General features: G+C 34.1%; 1 protein-coding gene across 1 annotated transcript in view; it reads right to left on the minus strand.

The window, feature by feature from the left end:
- Positions 1 to 9,593: 9,593 nt before the first annotated feature.
- Positions 9,594 to 20,264, minus strand: part of LOC145666353 (uncharacterized) — a 65,351-nt gene continuing 54,680 nt past the window's right edge. The window contains exon 7 of the mRNA XM_081733492.1: positions 9,594 to 9,736. Coding sequence (XP_081589618.1) covers positions 9,724 to 9,736 — 13 coding nt within the window. The 3' untranslated portion in view covers positions 9,594 to 9,723. The remainder of the gene's footprint in view (positions 9,737 to 20,264) is intronic.

Below are 20,264 nucleotides of genomic sequence, written 5' to 3' on the forward strand. Positions count from 1 at the left end.
ATGCCGAAATACTAGGTAACTACAGTACATAGTTAATCAAAGTGGTCGCCGACATCAATCACATACTTTGCTGCAGTCAAAGATTCGAGTCGATGCCGAAAGGAGTATGTAGCCTACGATACGAAGTCTTGCACGTTATACTGCACGGTCATCAGGGAAAGTCTACCATCCCAAGAAGTAATTGAGTTGCCAAAAGAGTTTGTGGTCACTGGGAAAAGTAGCGGCAAAATAAGATGGGAGTAATGGATTCATACTGCATTTCATCCAGAGCCCGCATTTTCCTTTGTGAGATATGTGATACATATCTCACAAATCATCAAGCATATGGACCATTGTCTGTTTACCATCGATAGGTACCTGCGGACAAGTTTACGGTGAATTTTTAATGAAGCTAACCACTGTAATTGTGTGCATTGATAGTTTCGCTTTGCCTGAAGAAGTGGTGTCACCTCGCCTGATGGATGACTTTCACCCCAGATCATCAAACAGCTTCTGTGGGAGTAGAACTTGTTTAGGAAACTGTCCTGGACAGTCATAACATCCAACCATTCTCCTGACCGCTTACAATCGTCATAACAGACCCCATTCTAATCTGATATGACGGTCCGATGAAGCTTTTTCGGTTACTTTTTGCACTCAGAGAATTGAACATTTCCAGATGGTAATTCTTGTTGACCAGTGTCAATTCATGTGGCACCTATGAAGTTCAACTTCTTGACTTTTACGATTGCACGAAATAGCCTAACAACAGTGGTACAATATATGCCTAACTGGTCTGCAACTGCATGGAGTCACTGAACGACAGTGGTATAGTGTATACCTAACTGTCTGCAATGTTATGGAGATACCGAGACACCGAACGACAGTGGTATGGCGTATGCCTAACTCGTCTGCAATGGCATGAAGGCACCAAACGACAGTGGTGTGGTGTGTGGCGAACTCGTCTGCAATGGTTCGAACACTTTCCAAGGGTCTCCTGTAACGGTTTCTGAGAGACTCATCCGAGTATGATGGTGGTCGGTGTCCATGGGGCTAATGTTGTGTCACCGGATCAAAATGTGACAGAACAACAATAAATGGTGTGTTAATTCAAGCATTGACATAAATGCACTGTTAACTAATTGCTGTGCAGAATGCATGAGTTTGTATTGGTAAAGGAAAATAAGTTGTAATTGTATATTTTCCACGTTGCATATGTTTACTACGTTGTTCAAGAACACTCTGCCGCCTGACTCTTTTTGTTACCCTTGTATGTTTGCTGAATGTGCGGTATTTGTGACGATAGATGGGTGACTTTGGTCAATCATTGTGTTGTGTTCTTGAAGTAAGATTCTCATCACATATCAAAACAAACCTCCCATTCACATCAATACATAATAGTTTCCATAATAACTGGTAGTAGCTGCATTTACAATATCGACATTATTATAGCAATGTAAGAATTACTTCGGTCATTGAGAATTTTACATGTCGTTTTGTTTTATTATACACGTTCTTATTCGTTCACTTTTGCCTTTTTATGTTTGATTCCATTTATTTCACATGTTCACTGCAAGGTAGGGCACGGCCTTTAGTCTCCACATGAAAGTGCTGAAAATGATATATATGTGGCTGATTAAGATAGTCGGTAAGTTGCTGAATCGAAACAAATCATGGAACTTATTTTATGTACTTTATAGTAACGTTACAAGTGAGTTGCTTAACACATACACCTTTATATAATATAATACTACCTACACTTGTAAGTAATAAACTTGATTCTAGTGGGACCATTCATCACGATATGCCTCTGTAAGTTTTAAACTTATCAACAGAAAATGCTGAAGTTATATGCCATGAAAATTTTTGCAAGGATATATTGTTTGACAGACCACGCCATACCACAAGATTAACAGCGTTGCCAACTTAACATAACGTTACAATTTTTCAAACAGTATTACATCAGGTTATTGCGTATTTCAAATATACACACTGTAACTTACAATATCAGATTTGCTATGTAGTGTTGCAAACTAAGGATGATATAATACAGCATGATACGATGTACAGGAAACAATATACAATATATAAGGATTTTAGTGGCGTTATCGCAATAAAAATGCAAGTGGGACGGACAAAGAAACGCACATTCAAAGTATCTTAGTGTTTAATACTATGATAACGGTATGATAATCGATTTCGAATTAATAGAGACAAAAGTCCAACGGATTGAAAATTTGACTTTCTTTAAAGCTTTTATTTCGAAAGACTGCTTAAATTAGTACATCATCCAACTGCATAATTGGCTTCTAATAAACATGAAAATCATAGTGCTCTTTACGCAAACTTGAAATTTCAAACCATTTTGAAGATGGCAAATACTTGAAAAGTTTGGAACAATGCTTTTAATTATATAATTACGAAAACTTGTTGCAATTAGATCTACCAAAAAGTATTGATATATTGTTATAGAATAAAAGTAAATCAAGAGGTGTTTTTTAAAAATTACTACAGCTACGCCATTTTAAGATTACCAAATTTCACAGAAGTAAATCCCCACGTTAAGCGGGTTTGCATATCTAGGCTCCTAACTATGAAGACATTTACGATCACTCCAACGCCAATCATTTCACGGGTTCAACCTGTTGTATATAAGTTATTAGGACGTAATATTGAATATAATTTATACGAAAAAGACTTTTATGCATTGGGAGACCTTGTTGCGGTATCTAAGTAAATTAATACTAAACCGCTCGGATAGTACGTTTTGCGGTTTTTTCTCAGGTTATAGATAGAAGCAAAGATGAGATTTTCAACGAAACAAATATAACAAATTTTATTAGAATTCCAAAATCGAAAACAAATGTGAAAACAACTACTCAAAAAAGAGATTATTAACTCAAGCAAATTCAGGTTAAATATCAAACAAATTTGACTATCCGCGAATTCATTTAAACAACAATTTATGAAATAAATATCTGTAAAGCATGTTATCACATTATATAAGGTAAATTCCAAATAAATGTTCCTTTTTAGTCTGCATGCCAATAATAAAAAAATAATAAATACATACCAAATGTCCTCTTGTTTTAACATCTAATCGTCCAATTCAATTTGGTTTTAGGTAAGTCAAGCAGGTTAACAAGACAATTTTCCTTTTCAAATTCACTTTTCTCAAAACTCAACATTCGTGTAATTCTCATTTAACGACTTTAAATCACTATTCACTTTCAAATTATCACTCAACACCAAATAATACAAATTTCTTATATATAACATGCTTTATAATGAAAATTGCCTACAAACGAAAAAGTAGGTGTAACTATACATACCCGATCTTCATAACTGAAGAGGGGAGGTTAGCTGCATAACCACGAAAGCTCGTAGAGGGCAGCACCCTCCACTGAACAGTCATGAGACAAGGTAGCCAGCTCGTAAACTTCTAAGATAGTTACCTATACCAGAGGCTTACTTCTGCTGAAACTTCTTTACTTTTTTTTTCCAAGAACAAATAAATTTAGTCACACAACAACCTGTAACGTCCAAATATTCAAAACAAACTTATAGTCGTATCGACATAAACACACACACACACACACACACACACACACACACACAAGTGTGGAGCAGGAAACCAATTTACACAAAGTCAAAAGAGACGCAGAATACGAACTTGTCGGGCGGTTTCGGTCACGAGTCTATCAATCAAGTTTATGTGTTCAAACCTTGTAGGAAGTATTCGTTTTGTTTTTTCTTAAAACTGTGTTCCTATTTTCATCAGAGGACTGAGAACATTTCTTTGAATAAATCTTTGGCAACTACTTTTCTCTCAAATTCGATTAGAAGGGAGCATTATATGAATTGCAAATCTAAAATCCATAGCTGAGAACAAAATATTAAGTATGTTCAATATTTCATTATTATCCTTTGATTTGTAATGAAAAGCTAATTATAAGCATTGATGATTTCAGAAGATTCTTCCCGGAGGATGGTCAATATATGAATGAGAGAAAACTGATAAAACATTAGTCCACTTTGAGCATGATCGAAGATAACTTATGGCCACGAAGAGAAAAAAATATGTCGATAGGGTCTTAAATTCTCCCATAGGTCATGCCCTGAAATCATCATTGTAGAAAGGTTTCCTTAACAAATACAATATTACATTTATTTTTCGTTCTACGTTTTGAAATGGAAAAATCATAATTTTAAAGAGAATTATAATATGATAAGTATAAAGATTTATAGAACTAATGAAGTAAATATTCTTGTGTAAGTTATCGATTTCTAATCGGATTAAGACTCAAATATTCGATTTTATCGCACTGTAAAGTAAATCCTCTGTCTATATAATTCTCACTGGAAAGCATGTTTAACTCCAATTACTTAATCAATATTTTTAATAATATATTTTTATTGTAATACTTTTACTATTCAATGTTGTATACACTTCATTTCCCAAAGCAAAACCTCGCAAATGTATAGTGGACTACTTAATATTATCAAGTAATTTATATATCATCATCGTCTATATTATCATTTAGTTTACGTAAATACTGCATCGCCCGATTTGAAACTTCGTACTTTAAATAATAATAATAATAATAATAATAATAATAATAATAATAATAATAATAATAATAATAATAATAATAATAATAATAATAATAATAATAATAATAATAAAATCATAGCCATATCTTTGCTTTCAAATAAGACATGTTAAACATACTTTCTAGTAAGAATTATATATAGAGAGGATTTACTTTACAGTGCGATACAAACGAATATTCGAGTTTTAATCCGATTAGAAATCGATAACTTACACAAGAATATTTACTTCATTAGTTGTATAAATCTTTATACTCATCGTATTATAATTCTCTTTAAAATTATGATTTTTCCATTTCAAAACGTAGAACGAAAAATAAATGTAATATTGTATTTGTTAAGGAAACCTTTCTACAGTGATGATTTCAGGGCATGACCTATGGGAGAATTTAAGACCCTATCGACATAATTTTTTCTCTTCGTGGCCATAAGTTATCTTCGATCATGCTCAAAGTGGACTAATGTTTTATCAGTTTTCTCTCATTCATATATTGACCATCCTCCGGGGAGAATCTTCTGAAATCATCAATGCTTATAATTAGTTTTTCATTACAAATCAAAGGATAATAATGAAATATTGAACAAAGTTAATATTTTGTTCTCAGCTATGGATTTTAGATTTGCAATTCATATAATGCTCTCTTCTAATCGAATTTGAGAGAAAAGTAGTTGCCAAAGATTAATTCAAAGAAATGTTCTCAGTCCTTTGATGAAAATAGGAACACACTTTTAAGAAAAAAAACAAAACGAATACTTCCTACAAGGTTTGAACACATAAACTTCTGATTGATAGACTCCTGACCGAAACCGCTCGACCAGTTCGTATGCCTTCTCTGCGCCTCTTTTGACTTTAGTGTAAATTGGTTTCCTGCTCCACACTTGTTTGTGTGTTTATGTCGATACGACTATAAGTTTGTGGTGAATATTTGGACGTTACAGGTTTCCCAATGCATAAAAGTCTTTTTCTTATAAATTACATTCAATATTACGTCCTAATAACTTATATACAACAGGTTGAATCCGTGAAATGATTGGGATTGGAGTGATCGTAAATGTTTTCATAGTTAGGAGCCTAGAGATGCAGACCCGGTGGGATTTACTTCTGTGAAATTTGGTACATCATTTTAACATTTTTCATATTTCCGGAATAGTTTGGGATATCAAATTGAAGTAAACAGGTTTGGATTTTTATTGGTTTTCTATTGAAAACTATCTACGTAATTGGATGTAGCACTTATCTAAACCTTTATGAACTACAGCCCTTTGAAAACTTTATTTCTACCTGTTCGATATACGTCATGTGATGACTCTAGTATTTGACACTAAGGTGCTTTAGATGCCTGGAACCACGTCTCCATGACTGAAGTTAGTACTTTGGAGACTCGGATAAAAATTTGTTGTTTTTCGATGTTTGTAATGCTGTAGCGCCCTTAGCTTGCAACACTGTATAATAAGTGTAGAGTTGCAATTTTTCGTTTTACATGTAGATTTGAAATATGTAATACCTTGACGTAGTGCCATTTGAAAAATACAACTTTGTGTTCAGTTGGTAAGACTGTTCGCTGGTATTGTCGAATAAACCAAAAATGCTCCGATATCGTTATTTGCATAGTACGAAATGTCAACTTTTCTGTTTATTAATTTAAGAGTTAGAATATGTATCATGATAAGTAGTCCACCCTGTATATAGACTTTTAAGAGTATCTTTATATAAAAACCAGATCAATTTAGAATAAAGATAAAACAAATTGAAGTACAGAATCCGTAAAATTTATGAAGTTTTGTAATGGTATGCTAAGTATTTGGAAGGTTTTTGTAGTGGTGTGCTAAGTCTTCAGAAGGTATTGTAATTGTGTGCTAAGTCTTTAGAAGGTTTTTGTAATGGTGTGATAAGTCTTTAGAAGCTTTTTGTAGTGATGTGCTAAGTCTTTAGAAGGTTTTTGTAATTGTGTGCTAAGTGTTTAGCAGATTTTTGTAGTGAAGTGCTAAGTCTTTATAAGATTTTTGTAGTGGTGTGCTAAGTCTTGAGAAGGTTTTTGTAGTAGTGTCGTAAGTTTTTAGAAGGTTTTATAATGGTGTGGTAAGTCTTTAGGTTTTTGTAGTAGTGTGCTAAGTCTTTAGAAGATTTTTGTAGGTTGGAGTGCGTTTTGACAAATACTATTACTTGTTTTCGATTGCGAAAGAAATAGAATCGAGACTTGAACGTATTTTTTAGATGCTTTCGATTAACTAAATTTTTCTGGATGATCTTTCTACGTTAGTACATTCGGTAATACATGCAGAGCTCCAGAAAACAAAGCGTTTATCGAGCCAAATATTATTTTCTAAAGATTTTTGTGATTCTTTACAAAGATAAGTCCTCACAGCGACATCTAAATTCGAGAGTATAAGTGAAGACTTATAATAGAAAAATATTCTATTACGAACACCACTGATTATTTTGTTTGATGTTTATTTATTAATAACGTATTAGAAACTCGTAGAATATTGCATAAGTAATGTCTTTTGTATAAATCCTGAAAGAGATGTTTACAGATGTAATGAGTGAGTTTCGTTCGGAGTTTTACGTAAAAAATAGCTATAGCAAAATTATCCGTTTCTTCAGAACTCTTATGTATAATTGCAAATAAATATGAGTACGAGAGCTTTGCATTATGTAGGAATATTTGGCATTCCAGCAGAAAGAGATGGGAAAATGCTACACATAATTGTAGTCTTTTATTTTGAATACTGTTATTGCATAAGAAGTCTTGAAAGTTGACTAAAATTTTCATTTTCACCAATGTAGTATCGTTAGCTTATTCGTGGTAATAATTTTTAAGATTATCCCTCAAAAAGGTGAACGAAAGAGAAAACTTCATATTTGATCGGCCATTTGTTTTAAAAATAAGAGGGGAAAAACACTGAAAATTTATAGGATGCAAGGAGATTTTTAAAACATATTCTGTTGTATGACCAGATTACATGTTTTGGTACCAAATATAAAGTTGTATGTTTTCAAAACCAATTACGTCAGACTATCACATTTTTAAATATATATCTTCAATCAAAACATTTAATACTCCATTTGTTATTCAGTGTTACCAACTAATGACGCTACAATATCACAAACATCTTAATTTTGCAGGCCTCTACATCAGTAATAGCACAAGCTAAAAGTACTACGCAATGAAAATTCAAAGTACGTTAGTGCCGAATACTACCAAGCTATAATCATAATGTAATATATTTTGAATTAATAAGAACAAAATTGAATATTTTACTATTTTCAGAAGATATTGAGTACGAAAATGTATTTAATTTCATATGAATCACGTAATACACATATCACCTTTTACAGAAATTTAACATTGAAACCATACAAAAACATGCAACGCTTCTGACTACATCGATATCATAACTTTGTTGGATTGAAATGTTGCGTGCTTATAGCACCGAGGTTATATGAGACGCGGACCTACAGCTTAAGAGTCTTCATCCCGGCGAAATTAAAATACCGCTAATTTTACAGTAATTATGTGAGATCTTCAAATAGATAAAAGATAATCGAAATGTGCAACAAGAGCACCCTAGACAATATCACTTTACATGAGAAACCGTTATCACGACTCACTTATCTGCTTTCGATTTGGAGCCATTTTGAAAATCGGCATTTATTTTCGCGTTTCTAAACAGCTGAAAACAGAAAGCCACTAGGTGACTTGTGATAACGGTACCTCACGCAAAATAATATTTTCTAGGGCGTTCTTGTTTCATATTTCAATTATCTTTTATCTATTTGAAGATATCACATAATTACTGCAAAATTAGCGGTATTTTAATTTCGCCGGGATGAAGACTCTTAACGACATCCGAATCATATGATATCTCACAAAGGATCGAATCGAAGGCACGTCACGAAGGAACGTTGTCATTACTACAAGTACTTACACAAGGCGTTCCCATTATTTTATTAGGTTTCAAATTACTATATTAGCAATTCGTAACGCAAGTTAATTATAGATCACAAGTTCAACACACATTCTAATACAAATACTAATTTTCTGCCGCTATATAGTTCACAAAGGTGTAAAAATTGATTCCAGTTGGCTGAAACCATAGCTGAAGAAGCAACACTTCTAGTAGTACTAGGTCTTCTGGACCTTCACTTGCACATCAAAAATCGTACTACGCATCTGAAACTAGTTACAAAACTGCAATTGCCAAGTGTTTTGGAGGTTATGTTTTAAATTAATCACTCCACCGACGTATTGGTATAATGACATTTCGAATGTTAAATGCCATCTGAATGTATTTCTGCTAATTATATAATAATTGTGGAGCGGTCGTTTTCTTTCAGTGTCATATTCCGTACCTCACACATTGGTTATGAAAGTACTAACAACTTTGAAGAACTTAGCCTTTGACAAGGGGGTAACATAAATATGTACATATTTAAGTTGCAAGTAGATGTATTTAATACTTTGGATGTGAGGTAACATAAATCAGTAAACGGGTTATTATTTATAAAACCAATACTCATGACATTTACTTTAAAGTATTTGAAGCAATTCCATTCTGAAGAAAGGGAGGAAGGAGGGACGTAATAGTTATAGGCAGATGGAAAGTATATTTGTGGGTAGGGTATTAAGGAGACGGATACAGGAGAGGTTCTGTAACTGTAATTCGACTTTTCTTCAAGAATATCCAAAGCAAAAATTCATGCATATGGGTATAATTAACATTTTTGATTAATCTTATTGAGCAAGAGTTGACTCCTCAGTTGCTTATAAATACAATTATAGTAAAATTTATTGAACATTCATATCGAATAATCTTCCATTTAAGAATACCCACACATATCATAAATATAACAAGTACCTTTGTTGAATCCTGCTTGCCGATCTGTGCAGTTGCATAACTCAAGTTTCTTATCCAATATGCACTGTGATATGCATGCTGTATAGCTGTAGAATTTCGTAATCCATAATCCTTCATTTTCCTCAACAAACTTACATCTTCTTGAATCAATAGGTACGGCATGAACATCAATATCTGCTCCTTCATCTTTTATTGAGAACATTGCAATAAATTTATCGAAGGCAAACTCTCTCATTTTCTTATTTTCAAAAGTGATGATAGTGTCAAACGGGTTCATAAGTCTAAACTGCAATGAATAAAATACATTATTATTTGGTACATTCTTGCTTTTTTAAGAACTGGAGACAGACAACATGGATAGCAATGTTGTCAGACAATGCCAACCAATGTTAACAGACAATGCCAAGCAATGCTACCAAACAAATGTGGGTAAAATCTAAAACAGTCAGAAAACATCAATTAGGGGTACGTCCACTTCCGGATCACGCTGTACATTTCGGATATTAGACTACATAAAACTGTAAGTAAAAGGCTAATAATCACGGCAAGAAACAAACCTAATCTCCAGAATTCTTTCTAACAAAATTGGAATTAAGAATTTGAAGGTGAAAATATTCGAATACACTACATATTTAGGGATAATAATAGATCAACATCTAACTTGGGAATTACATATTAAGAATTTAGAAAAGAAACCGAACTTAAAAAGAATGGTATACAATGCATATATACAAAGTCATTTGATATATTTGTGTATTATTTGGGGACATGTAAATAAATTAAAAATACAACCACTCATAATATTACAAAAGAAAGCCATGTATGGTCGACCTATGGACTATCCAAGTAAGAGTTTATGTATGGAATCAAATATACTGCCATTCGATTTATTAATTAAAATTCAATCCTGTATGTATGTCCATAATGTACTTTCAAATAATATACATAGTAATCTACTTTTAATAAAGAGGAAAGAGGTACATAATTACAATACTAGAAAAAAGAATGATATTGATATTAATAATGTTAATACAACAAAATATGGTATTAATAGCGTTAATCATAACTTTACACAAACTTATAATAGTCTGCTAAAAGATATAAAGGACAAAAAAGCAATATCTTTATTTTAAAAAAGAAATCAAAAAACACTTTTCGATTAAATTTGCTGAATAATCTAGTAGCCATAAAAATGATAAATGAAGACAGTGAATACTGACACATTACTACATAAAAAATAGCAAAAAGAAATACTTAGTTCCTTAAAGTGAGCTATTGCTCGTTGGGACATTTTCTATCTTCTACTATCCACATGTTATACCTGTCAGTCATAGGGAACTTGGAGGACTAGTTCCCTTCATAATTTAGAAATATTAAGTGTGGGAAATCTGGAAGACCGATTTCCCTATTAATGACGTATATTAAGTGTGAGAAATTAGGATATTATCAAATAAATTGTAGGAGATTTGAATTTCCAATTTATGTTACCCTTTGTTTTTTCTTTTATTTCTTTTCGTCTTATTTTTTTAAAGGACTTGTGTTAGTAAAAATATGTTTTGATTGTAATGGTATAATATATTGAGGACAAATGTAGATATCTTGTATAAATCTTCCAGCACTGGTCTAAATTCTGTAGCATCTCTTTTGCATATAATAATAAAAGAAAAGAAAGTTCTTTCAAAGAACATCGTCTTCATGGTCAGCCTAGGCACACTTCAAATAGTATTTAAACAATAAAAAGAATTTTAAAATGTACAAAGTTAATTAGACTATTAACATATGTTTAGTTAATAGAATATTAACATATGTCTAATTATAATGACAAAAAGATTTTTACTTCGTACATTTTTAAAATTCTTTTTATGGTTTAAATCCCTTTTTGAATTGTGTCTAGGTTGACGAGGAAGACGATGTTCTTCGAAAGTACTTCCTAGAGATAGGTTTGTCTTTTGCCTTTTACTTACATTATTCCTAATCATTATCACCGCTCGCAATACAAACTGTGTTGTAGTCCGATCTCAACGTATTTCACCTAACATCTCAATTTCACTGAAAGTGGCGCTTACCGCTGTCTTCCACGAGCTGTTCAATTATTTCATATAGTAAATATAAACAATTAGTTCCAAACCCAATCATACAGTATTATGACAACAAAAGAATTAACAGGATTACACATTCAAGGGTTTAAACTAGTAATGCTGTGTGTTGTATACTCAAGCTAAGTTTTCTTTTTTTTTCCTTGTTAAAGATTTTCATCACCTTACCCTTCACCAATTTTAATACCAGCCAACACGAGTAATTCTTAGATATAAAATCGTATTTTCTGAAACAAAAGTTGCACTGAACCGTGGTCTTAAATTTTAAGCGGTCTTCTCTCTTCCTTTAAGTGATATCAATCGAAAGAAATATACTTCATTAGGAAGTTTGAAAAGCATAAAATAAAGCATAGTTATTGTTTTACGAAAATGGGTTAGTTTCAAGAAAAGTTGTGGTTAGCATGCTTTTCTAAGATGATGTGAATTTATCCTCTCTCTTCTAACTAATGTCTATTTTAAGCGTTACGGAGCTAAAACAAAACACAGATAAAAATAATTTTGACAAATAAAGCTGACTATCGTCCAATCAGTACCATTTTCGTACTTTCTCAAATTTCCAAATATTTATTAATAACCAATTAGAGAGTGTTAAAAAACAAATAATTTGTTAGATACGTACTATTTTCTTCGCCATTTGCATTAACGATGCCCGTAAAATTTTATTCTATTGTTAATATGAGAATTATCCGGACGATTTGCATATATATGTTTCTTTCCTCTCACCAAAATATGACTTCTTCAGTGCACAGGGAGATCAAGTCTACCTTTGGTAATTTTGTTGACATTTCATTTTCAAAATCTTTTACTGAAGTTTCTCTCAGAGCTTAACAAAATAGATCTTACACTAAGATTTAAAAACCATGTCAACACACTCATTTTCTTTATCTGGAACAAGGAGAAATCAAGATAAAAGTGGGAAAAGTGAATCATTGTTCCAATTCACAAGAAAGGCGACAAACTGATTGTAATAATTATCCATGCATCTCTCTTCTGTCAATATCCTATTAAATCCTCTCAAACATTCTATTAGCAAGATTAACTCCATACGCAGATGAGATTATTGGAGATTATAAGTGCAAATTTAGGCGAAATCGATCAACTATCGACCCAATATTTACAAAATCGACAAATACTCGAAAAGAAATGGTAATACAAACCCAGCAAATAAATTATTTATTGATTTCAGACAGGTCTATGACTCAGTTAGGAGGGAAACATTGTACAACATTCTTATAGAATTTGGAATACCGAGAAAACTTGTTATTTATTTGAATCCCAAAGTAAAGTCACAGTACCAGAATTTTTGTCCACGAGCTTTCACGTCGATAATGGCCTGAAATAAGAAGATGTGTTGTCCCTATTATTATTCAACCTTGTTCTGAAGCACGCTATTAGGAAAATCAAAGACAACAACCAGAGCCTAGAGTTAAATGGTATTCACCAGGTTATGATATATGCTGATGATGTAAATATAATAGGGGATGATAGGAGAACAATAAAAAAATGCAGAGATATTATTTAATACTTGCAGAGACATAGGTTTGGAAGTAAATGCAGAGAAACTAAACACATGGACGTTCGTCGGGATCGTAATACTGGAAATCATGGATGTGTCAAAATGTCGAATAATACTCATAAACGGCCCAAAACAAATTTAAAATAATTTTCATACTTCAACATAATTAATGCAATAAAATCTCAATACGTTTTAATTGTCTCACTAAGAATCTTGTTTTGTATTACTACATTCAAGTTCCCAAATATAAAATTGTCCGTTACTGTCAATTTTATTCTATGGAGCTCTCAAAAGCTTGAGGATCACACTAAACCCAAATCTTCCGTAGTTCTATCAAATAAAAGTAGTTTATAGATCCATTCAACACCTGCCATATATTTAATCATCTAAGAAAGATTTTTACCGATATCTCTGAAGATTAAATTTATCGAAGTACTCGTATTTTCAAATCTTAACTATTGATATTCAGCCTATTCTGATTTTCACAATAAGCAATCAAAGAGCTTGGAAAGAGTTCAAAGTACTTGCATTAGATTTATTTTCATTTTAATTTACAGCGAACATCTTACAGCATTTTAAAACAAATTCAAATGTCTTATATTAGGAGAAACAAGCAATTTAGATTATTCCTCTCCGGATTTTTTAAAATAAAGGCAGTTATAAGGTTAGAAATAACATATTTATCTAGTAGATTGTTGTATTTTTTTGTATCTTCACAAAGGAAGCGCAAGATCACTAGATAATGGGCGTTTCCTTTTTGACCAAAGGTTGTAATTTAAAAACATGATCGTGTAGAACTAATCTTCAATATACCCAAAAATCTCAGAAAAATATTTCTTCGTTACTGAGATGCAAAGCTTCAAAGAATGGAAAAATGAACTGCTTACGTCACGACAACACAGACAAAGGTTTTGGCGTGACGTCACAGGCCCGTATCGTAGAGACCTGCATGGGCCGAATTTTTCGGCCCGAGCCCAATCCAGCCCGAACGTGCCTAGGCCCGGCCCAGCCCGGGCCCTAACAGTTTTGGATATTTTCGGCCCGAGCCCGGCCCGGCCCGATAAGTTTTTCAAAATTCTTGGCCCAAGCCCGGCCCGGGCCCGATAAATTTTAAAAGTTTTTGGCCCGACCCCGGCCCGATAAATTTTTTTAAAAAAATTAGCTCGAGCCCGAATCTTTCTCAAAATTTAGTACTAAATTTGACCTAACCCTCAGAAACATTTTCTAAACTCTGGTTCACAACCTGACGCTTGCCTCCCGAATGGTACCATTGCCTCCTAGAACTTTGCCTGTCATCGAGAGAACAAATCTCCATTCCCTGTAACAAAAATCTAACTTAATTGATTTATAGCATAAAGTGAAGATGACAATATTGTTTAGCGACAGGCAAAATATTCCCACCCCTTCTTTTTATATTTTGAGTTCAGGGAAGGTCAAGGTCAGAGCTCAATTTACCGCATAATGCCTGCAATCCTCTATAGTGAAAGTGGAGCCACTAAGCAACACAAACTGTAAATATATATTGCATTCTTTATAACATTTTTCACGGACATACTTCTTCAACGTTTGGCTTTATTCCAATTATCGTTTAACGAAAGTCAATAATTATTAAAGAATTGCAATTGATCGGCCCCAGTCCGGCCCGACCTGAAGAGAAATCAGTGTCGGCCAGCCCAAGCCCGGCCCGGCCCAAAAAATAACAATGTCGGCCCGCCCAAGCCCGGCCCGGCCCAAAGAAATGACAGAGTCGGCCCGCCCATTCCCGGCCCGCGGGCCGGGCCGGGCTTCGGGCCTCGGGCCGGCCCGGGCCCGTGCAGGTCTCTACCGTATCGCTCTGTGAGTCGCATTAGAAACTTCAGGGAATCTTTTCATATTACAGTTTATTACTGCAAACTACGTAAGTTTAGTAGAATAGTGAAAGGAAAAATGACAAAATAAGTAATACATTTACTGTATATAAACGTAACGTATTAATAAGACCTATTTTCCTAGCTTGAAACACATTAATGGTCATTTGTAATGTTCTATCATTACAAATATTTTAGATACTTTTACACTTAAGAAAGACACTTTACTATTGTATTACCCCAAAAACATTGGAGTTTAAGCACTGAGAATATCTAGGCCAACATATTATGGCTTTTCTTTATTTTGAAGATTTGTTGTTAATCTCCATCCTATTATACTACGGCTACAAATAAGCACTTTCTGTACCAAAAAGCTCTTAACCCTTTTAAAAATATTCATATCCTATTACATCCTTTCATTCTTTCTACTATTTATTCTTCATATTAGCAATTGGTCACCCCCACCATTGCTACAACTACTCTTATCTTATTGCTACAAGAATCATATTATATAGCCCTTTACTGCCTTACTATATTTCTACAACGGAAATGCTTTGTGATCACCGCGGTGGTTTGAAGCTGTAGCGAATAGAGGCAGACAGATGGTTAGGCTGCCGAAAGACCATCAGAAACAAGTACTCGAGAATTTTTCTTGTGACCTAGGCGCCGGTTCTCAAGCCTAGGCACAATAATAATACAATTTCATACATAGGCGTTCATAATTTTATTTCTGATTTAACTTATTTAGGAGCCAGACTCCTGTTTCCAATCGCCTTGACTATCTGGCGTTCAGGAGTTTTCAAGCCTTAACAAGAGGAATATTGACAGAAATTCATTATGTGTTACTTATGTTACTTTGAAACTTCAGTTTTTTCTTTCCAATAACTTCACACGAAATAGTGTTATAAGTATACAGACATAAGTTTATTTATATTCTTTTTCCCCTTCAACCAGGCCCGTATCCACGGGAGGCAGCTCTCCTAAATTTTTAGTCACCTCCTAAAATTTTCAAGGTAGGCTTCCAAATAAACTATAATATGATGATGAACTATAATATGGTTGGATTAGCCCCCCTAACTTCTACCGGCCCCCCTACATTTTTCGGGTGGCTACAAGTGTGCATTCAGCAATGGAGATGATTAATGTTTAGTATAAGGTGGTACATTTGCAAAAGATTATATCGTGAAAGAATTGCGCTCTGTGTTCTAAGATCCATAAGTATATACATATATATATAAAAATCAAAGCAAACGTTTGAAGAGTTCAGCCTTTGTTAAGTTTCCTCCAGTAGATTGATTTCTCTTATATTGTTTCACTCATTGGAACAGAATATTGTGTTCATTACTTGTCATGACATATCACAAACATTCATAACCAAAGGACGCAGTGCATCAATACTTAGTGGAGCGCTCACCTCTAGTGTGAGGGACACTGGTTCGAATTCAAGCCATATGAATTTGTGGTGGACAACATTGTGTCCGTGGGTTTTTGCGATTCAGATGTTTCCTCCCACATCACCATTCCACCGAATTAGTGAATAATTCACTTTGGGAAATTTGACCTTAAGCGACTGTTACGAGGCGGTTGTTACTAAGGCGTATGTAGGCATGGACATGTACTGGGGCATTGTTGCTAAGTGTTAGGACCCTCCGTGGGAAAATTTTCGCCCTGGGAACAATTCCTGGGTGCTGGGTTGCTAAGATGAATATCGTAGTTCATCATTTCTGAAAATGTAGGATGAGAAATTGTATATTCAAGTGCCAGGAATTCGGTGCCACATGAAAGTTGATGCAAGAGCAACAGCATCGAAATTTAGCCTTGGTCCTATTCCCCCGGAAATGCGTCTATAAACAAGTTGAAACATAACATTTTGAGTGAATAGTTTGTTATTTGGATTCCATTCAGCATGATCTAAGAACGGAAGCTTCTCATAGCATTTTATAATAATTTGACAACGTAAGATGAAAAATCGTATACTTAAGTCCTAGAGGGGGCTCGTGTTCAATGTGAAGGTGTTATATGAAGAACTACATAAACGAAAATTAAAATATATGATGATGATGCCTGTATTGAAGCCGTGATGAGATATTTTTTTCTAAACACATTCCCATAGAAAACGATGTTATGGCTAGTATTCAAAATCACTTTTGCAAATAGGCCAAGTGTCAAATTATGTTAACGAATTATAAATTAGTATGTCCTTGAGGTCACCCGAGAAATGGATTGTAGTTAATGTGTCCTTGAATAGTTGAAGACGTGTTTGAAAATTGAATAATGCTTTGACTAATGTTTGAAAACCACCTTTTTTAGTCTGAATGACATGGAAAAAATACTCTATACATAAATTTCATAATAAAGCCCCAGGTTCTTGTTAGGACATGTTTTGTCGAAGGTAATCACGTGTGCGAGTGTGTGTGTGTGTGTCCTAATGAAAGCTTGTATACGACTGGAAATTAATTATCAATTATAGTGGATACAGTGTGGACGTGTGCAGTGAGTCGTCTCCTGATGAATTCAATATTTATGATTACCTGCTGTAGTTATTAAAATAGGTAAGTAAACAAGAACTTAGAAATATTAATAGTAAATAAATAATAATATTAATTAAATTTCACGTCCGATGAATTCGAGTTCGAGAGACACATACTTGGTAATGACAAAGAATTCTAACGTTAAAAAAAAGACGCATAGAAGGTTACCAAGGATAGTTCCTTCTCTTCGTTGTACATTGAATTCAGTGACATACATATGTTGTTGTTCTTTGAAGAACAAAAGATAATATTACAGAGTATGTGTGTGCGTATATATTGATGTTTCGTATTTCAATTTTCTTCCTAGCCATCGTGCGATAAAACGTCTAGAGCGTCGTGTGAAATCAGATGCTGAACACGAAACGGAAAGAATAATCACTGTCAGTATCTTAAAAAATATTAATATGAATGAAGATAAGTGTGTTTTATCCATTGATAATGTCATATGATAGCTTTAAAATAAAAGTGTCTATCTGCCTGTCTGTCTGCATGTATGTATGTGGTCGGGGGGGAGGTCAGACAAGGGACCCGAAAGTTATCAAAATTTGGTCATGGTCTCAGACCAAGACGAAGCATTTTTGGGGGTAAACTCGAGTTTACGTTACTTTCAAAGATATCCCACCCCATGAGGTAAGGAATACCCCCTAATAGGGGTGGATTATCCAAACATGTAAAATAATTCAAAACGGCCGATATTAGTGTTAAGTCCATAATTTTCGGATCGCTAAGATCAAATGTAAATTCAAGTTCACGGTATATAAATAAAAATGATCAGTATGTCTATCTGTCTCTCTGTTCGTGTGACGTCAGGGTGGAGGGCAGACGAGTGGACCGTTAGTTATCAATGTAGATATTACATGAACAGAACCACATTAAGATAAGTTTGTCTATTGCCTTCATTACAGTTGTTTACGGAGGGGGTAGGCAGGGCGGTCCCCCCAGTGAGTGAAATATCAAGACATGTAAAAATATTTCAAAATGATCGATATTAGTGCCAAACCATAGTTTTCGGGGGTCGCTGAGCTCAGTTGTAAATTAAAATTCACGTTATATGAATAAAAATAAACACTATGTCTATCTGACTGTGTGACGCCTGTGGAGGGCCAGAAGAATGGACCGGTAGTTATCAATATAGATATTATATATGTACAGAAATTGTGATATTACTCATTAATATAAGTTTGTCTGTTGCCTTCATTACAATCGGTCACGGCCGCCCGGATGACCACTCCAGGAGTTGGGGGATATCAAGACGTAAAATGACAGATATTAGTGTCAAATCCATAGTTTTCGTGGTCGCTATGATTAATGGTAAAACTCAAGTTGACGTTTATTTTCAAATTTATCCCACACAGGAGTTAAGGAACAACCGTAACATTGGGGGCTATCAAGACATAAAAATAATTCAAAAATGACCGATATTAGTGTCAAATCCATAGTGTACTTGGTCGTTGAGATTAATGGTGAAATTTTAATCGCATTCAGTACATTTGGTTGTGGATCAGGGTGGTCACTAGTGGGGTGGGGATACCAAGATATGTAAAAATGACCGATATTAGTGTCAAACACATAGTTTCCGTGGTCACTGAAATTAATGGTAAAACTCAAATTGACTTTACTTTCAAGTTTACCCCCCACAGGAGTTAAGGAACAACCCCTAACAGTGGGGGCTATCAAGAAGTAAAATGATTCTAAAATGACCGATATTAGTGTCCAATCCATAGTTTTCTTGGTCGTTGAGATTAATGGTGAAACTGTAATCGCATTTAGTACATATGATTGTGGACCAGGGTAGACACAAGGGATGGGAATACAAAGACATGTAAAAATGGCCGATATTAGTGTCAAACACATAGTTTCCGTGCTCGCTGAGATTAATGGTAAAACTTATGTTGACTTTACTTTCAAATTTATCCCCATAGAATTTAAGGGACAACCCGTAACTGTGGGGATTATCGATACATGTAAAATAATTCAAAATTGATTGATATTAATGTTAAATCCATACTTTTCTAGCCCGTTGAAATTAATGGTGAAACCTTAATCGCATTCAGTGCATTTGGTTGTGGATCAGGGAAGTCACTACGGGGGTAGGAATACCAAGACATGTAACATAATCCAAAATGACCGATATTAGTGTTAAATCCATAGTTTTCGTGGTTGCTAGAGTAGTCAACTCTATTGCGAGGTATCCCTGGTTCGATCCCAGGTCATGGACAGAGGGGATTATCGAGACATGAAAAATTATGTTAGTGTCAAGTCGATAGATTTCGTGGTTACGGAGATTGGTTTTGATACTTTTACATTCACTGACTTCCAAACACTGCCACACTTGTTGGTTATCATTAGACTACTGTTTTAGAAGTTGTTTAACGATTATGCTTCGAAACCAAGGAAGACGTTAATAATATTGACGAACTAGGTGGTAAAAATACCATGGATATAGTGTTTGCTCAAATCCGTTTGATGTATACTGGGATATAATCAGGAAACTCACGCTCGGAAGGTTAACATTCTATCATGAGCTACTGCTTCTTTCAAATAATCAATATAGCAATATTAATCAATCTAGAGATCATGTAACATCACCACAGGGAATCGAGTCGAAAATTTCGAAACGGAAGAATAAGTATAAAAAACACGCAGAGAGTGTTTATCCATCAAAAAACACTTGAAGCAAACTGTAAACATGCACTTGTTTCTCTCACGTGTTTATTTTATCGCAGAAGTAAAAAATCAGTTTTAGTACACGCGTGATACTGAAAAGGTATGCTTTTTGTTTCCTTTACATCATAAAGTTCTATCTTACCTTTTCTTATAACGA

Source organism: Thermobia domestica, chromosome 12 (assembly GCF_964235325.1).
Source record: "Thermobia domestica chromosome 12, izTheDome1.hap1.1, whole genome shotgun sequence".
NCBI lineage: Eukaryota > Metazoa > Arthropoda > Insecta > Zygentoma > Lepismatidae > Thermobia > Thermobia domestica.